The following is a 4,849-nucleotide window of genomic DNA, read 5'->3' as shown; positions in this document are numbered from 1 at the left end:
TTTTTTTTTTTTTAATATTCTTAGCTGTTAGCTGCTTTAGCGGTGTCAATGTCCTCTTTGATGATCGGTTACTCCACTTCCTACACGTCCCCTGCTTTAGTTTCGATGCGAGATAACACGACAGCCACATTCGAAGTAACTATGGATATGGTAAGTAAAAAAGTGCAAAAGTGGATATGTAAAAAGAAAAAAAGATTGTTTTTCTCTATCATGAATAAAATTGTTTTCAAACAAACGTGCTTCGCAAGAATGTCGGATAATCTTGAGTATTTCGGTGAAACGAAAGACAATGTTATCTGGATTCTCTTCTTATCAAAACCGAAAACCAACCGAAGGTCAAACGATTCGTAACAAGGCACGTTTGTTTTCAAACGTATTCCGATTACGCGAGACTTCCTCCTCGAACGACCGATTCACCGTAAATTCTTGCGATCGATTCGCATATTTACATTCAAATAACAACGCATGACGCGATGCATTGTCAAATCGGTAATATGAAGGAAGGGTCAATAAATGATTAAGTCTTTAACCCATCGAGTGCGTCAATACGATATAGATTCGAAACACATTTTTCATTCGACCCCGATTGTTAATAGCTATGCTATCGACGTGTCTTGTCCAACCTCGATTGGTAATTGGTTCGTTCATGATCGATGCAATTATATCCGTACATTGTTACGACACGAGTCTTTTACCGCAATTTATCGCGATTAATCGCGATTTACCATAACCTTCAATTATTTGACGATATGCCACCTGGAGATTTACTCGACAGGAACAGATCTTTGTACAAGTACCTACTTCTGGATTCAAGTCAATGTCCCTCGTCTTCCCTACCAATTCCAACTTACAAAAATCGAGGTCTGTATAAGCATATTAACATTTCCTTTTTTTCTTTCTTGCTTGCTTGCTTCCTTCCTTTCTTTTTTTTCTTTTCTATCTTCCTTTTTTCCTTTACATTTTTTTTATTCTTCGGATGTATAATTGTATTTAAGATCAGCGCATCCACTAATCTTTGAACATCAAAAGCGGGAAGACATAATATAATTTGCTTATATATTTTTAACAAGAAAATCGTAGCTCGAAATTTTAAAACGAAATGATTGAGAAGTAATCGTATGAAATTTTCGTTTCAGGCTATGTGGATAGGATCGATCATGCCACTGAGCGCTCTTATTGGAGGCATAATCGGTGGTCCATGTATTGAATATATTGGTAGAAGAAACACTATTCTAAGCACTGCTTTACCGTTTCTTGCAGGTATGTTTGCATTTTTATTATAATTATGCAACAGATAATTGTGTTTTACTCATTCTATTCATGATAATATGCATGACAATCCTAGATTGTGAAATCAATTCAATATTAATATAATGTTATTATATTAATATATTATATTATATATTTTAATTATAATTAAAAAAAAATAATATCTTTCAGGCTGGCTATTTATCGCACTAGCAACAAATGTTGCGATGATATTGGTTGGCCGTAGTATATGCGGTTTCTGTGTCGGTATTGCTTCTCTTTCCTTGCCAGTTTATCTTGGAGAATCTATACAACCAGAAGTACGTGGCTCACTTGGTCTCTTACCAACCGTCTTTGGTAATTCAGGTAAGTTTATCGAATTATATTTTATATCAATCATTATTCATGTCAAACAAAACTTAATAAGTTTTCTTTTCTTTTTTTTCTTCGGTCTCTTCAGGGATCTTAATGTGCTTCACAGCTGGAATGTATCTAGCTTGGCGAAATCTTGCATTACTAGGTGCCTGTATACCAATAATATTTTTGATTCTGATGTTCCTAATTCCTGAAACGCCAAGATGGTATATTTCGAAAGGGAAAATAAAAGAGGCACGAAAATCGTTGCAATGGTTGCGGGGCAAAACTGCCGATATTAGCGAGGAATTAGATTCCATTCAAAAAATGCATATCGAAAGTGAACGTATCGCTACAGAGGGTGCTTTCATAGAACTTTTCAGGAAAAATCATATAAAACCGGTTTTTATTTCGCTTGGCTTAATGTTCTTTCAACAGTTTTCAGGAATCAATGCGGTCATATTTTACACAGTTCAAATTTTCAAGGTATATCGCATTCTATAATTTTTACCATATCTATTTGCAAATTAATGAAAAATCAAAGTTTAATTTTCGGATTTTTTCAATTATATTTTCTTCAGGACGCTGGAAGTACTATAGATGAAAATCTTTCCACCATCATCGTAGGTCTTGTAAATTTCATTTCAACGTTCGTTGCAGCAATGATCATAGATAGATTAGGTCGAAAAATGTTGCTTTATATAAGTAGTATACTAATGTGTATAACTTTATTCACATTCGGTACTTTTTTCTATGTGAAAGAATTAATGGATGTTACTGCATTTGGTTGGATTCCACTAATGAGTCTGATCGTTTATGTGATCGGATTCTCATTTGGTTTTGGTCCGATCCCATGGTTAATGATGGGCGAAATTTTACCAGTTAAGATACGTGGTACGGCTGCCAGTGTTGCAACAGCTTTCAATTGGTCCTGTACATTCGTCGTTACGAAAACTTACGAAGATTTGGTTTCCCATATCGGCCCATATGGAACTTTTTGGTTGTTCGGTACGCTCGTAGCAGTAGCATTCATTTTTGTAATTATTTGCGTACCAGAAACACGAGGACGATCTCTCGAAGAAATCGAAAGAAGATTCGCTGGACCGGTGAGAAGAACGAGTGCGATCGCCAATTTAAAACCGATGCCAATAACCATTTAATGCTGGTTAATCGTTCCTATCATTTTCTTGCTTTATATCTTTTCTTTTTGATAATTAGTTAATCAATCTATTCGATCAACGATCAATTACGTTTCGTTTTATCAAACGAACGAATATGTATTATAGTTCATTCTGTCGATCAGAACGAACAGATTTAATAATAGTCTTCCGGATCGTCTTTTTATTTTTTTTCTGATTCTCTCTTTATTATAATCATATCGATCTTTACATATGTAATGATTGATTACATTGATCATAGCAATAAGTTCTTGATCGACGAAATTTCTATTATTGCGTTTTATCTTAGTGAAAAGAAAATTAAAGCAGAAAACATGATAAATCAAATAACAAGGAAAAAAACGTACAAAAGAAAATAATAGAGCAATAGATCAGAGAACAATAAAGAGAGTTTCGGATATTCAATTTTCTGTACTTATGAGCTATATTTGTTTATAATTAGCGATATAATCGCGAATACAAGCTCAACAAAGAAAATGATCCGTTGATTAGATATTATACGTAACCATTACTTTTCTTCTTTCATTTTAGGGTCTACCTCAAATTAGTACTTTTATTAAAGGTATATGAGTAGGTTAACAGCAAGTATGAATTATTTAATTAATACACATAATTTGTGTGCATAAATTCGCTGATATATATGCTGATATGTTGTACTTAAAAAAATATGTATAACCAGCATTTAAAGGAAAAAAACGAATTTCTTCCTTTTATACAAGCAGCGACAATAAAATTTTAACGCGACGGTCGTATATATGTATAATTCTTATACATCTTTATGGATGTAACCGTCGTATTTATACAGTTACCGATTTACGTCAATGAACAACTGCATCATTTATTAACGAATTAAATCATAAGATATACATATAGTTAAAAAATAGAGATAAAAATAATTGCGTTTATTTTTCCATTACCAAAATTAATGTAACTAATTAGTAAAAAAAAAAAAAAATATATATATATATATGATCAACAAACGAAGGGAACATATGCATGATCGCGCACGATTCATTGAATCTCTTATATGTGAACTGTATATACTTTAAGAAATGATTTTCTTATAAATCTTTAATATGTATTTGTATATGTAGTTGTTTTTTACAAATGTGCGCTTTTAATTTTTAGTTTTTATTCTAATTTCCGATAATATATCTAGATTGAATTTCGATTGTCGCATCTCATCTTGATTCATCTCATATATATATACTATTTACTCTTTAATCCTATTATCTCACCTTTTCTTCTTTTCAATTGTTTTTTTCTTTCTTGCGCAGATGCATATTGTTCTCAATATTAAATAAAACTGCCTTTATATCATTCCGAATCTTAAAATTAGGGCAAGATAAGAAGAAAAAACGTCGAAATATTACTATTTTGCAAATTTACGTACAATTTTTGATGATATTATGTTGAGAGTAATATGTGTTCCATCGAAAGAAATTTTGTTTCATATGCTAATTTACCTTTTTTTGCCATATAATGACATTTGATTTTATACTTTAATTTTTTATCGTCATTTCTATTTATCTGACGAATATTTTTATTGTGTGTTGCTTGGGCATAAGGTACTTGCCAAACTTTGAAGAAAAAACTTACTCAATACAAAATTTATAACTATATATATTTTATATACAAAATTTATAACTATATATAACTATATATATATTTTATATATATATTATTGTTATTACTAAATATCATTATTGCTATTAATAATATTTATGTTAAATTTACATATAAGTTTCTAAATTATTGAAGTACAACATTTAACAAAATATTTTTCTTTTTCTTTTTTCCTTTTGAATTTTTATTGTTAATGTTATTTTTTTATTTATGATGTATTCATTATTTTATATATATATTATATATATATAATATTATATATATATAATATTTATTAAATATGTTATCATAAATATTAATAAATAAATATAAAATAAATTTAATTATAAAAAAAATTTAATAGTATATTATTAATACTGCGTATTAATATTACAGTATTGTTTCGATTTTTAAAATGCTTTAAAAATGTGCAACGAACAACCTAACCTATAAGTTTATATATA

General features: G+C 30.1%; 2 protein-coding genes across 9 annotated transcripts in view; one reads left to right on the top strand and one right to left on the bottom strand.

Annotated features, from left to right (window-relative positions):
- Positions 1-4,126, top strand: part of LOC102670917 (facilitated trehalose transporter Tret1) — an 18,880-nt gene extending 14,754 nt beyond the window's left edge. For 3 of the 8 annotated variants that reach the window (XM_006623953.2, XM_006623955.2, XM_006623957.2), the window contains 5 exons: positions 25-150; positions 1,137-1,260; positions 1,441-1,614; positions 1,709-2,088; positions 2,184-2,762. In XM_006623953.2, coding sequence (XP_006624016.1) covers positions 25-150; positions 1,137-1,260; positions 1,441-1,614; positions 1,709-2,088; positions 2,184-2,762 — 1,383 coding nt within the window. Of the gene's footprint in view, positions 1-18; positions 151-775; positions 862-1,136; positions 1,261-1,440; positions 1,615-1,708; positions 2,089-2,183 lie in introns of those variants that run through there. The other 5 variants (XM_031514315.1, XM_031514316.1, XM_006623952.2 and 2 more) reach the window with 5 other exon arrangements.
- LOC102671914 (odorant receptor 30a-like) overlaps positions 1-4,849 on the bottom strand; it is a 39,231-nt gene that overhangs the window by 33,757 nt on the left and 625 nt on the right. The gene's annotated exons all lie outside the window — the stretch shown is intronic.

The sequence above is a fragment of the Apis dorsata genome, unplaced genomic scaffold, assembly GCF_000469605.1.
Source record: "Apis dorsata unplaced genomic scaffold, Apis dorsata 1.3 scaffold_980, whole genome shotgun sequence".
Lineage (NCBI taxonomy): Eukaryota > Metazoa > Arthropoda > Insecta > Hymenoptera > Apidae > Apis > Apis dorsata.
This window is presented reverse-complemented; position numbering and strand designations above follow the sequence as displayed.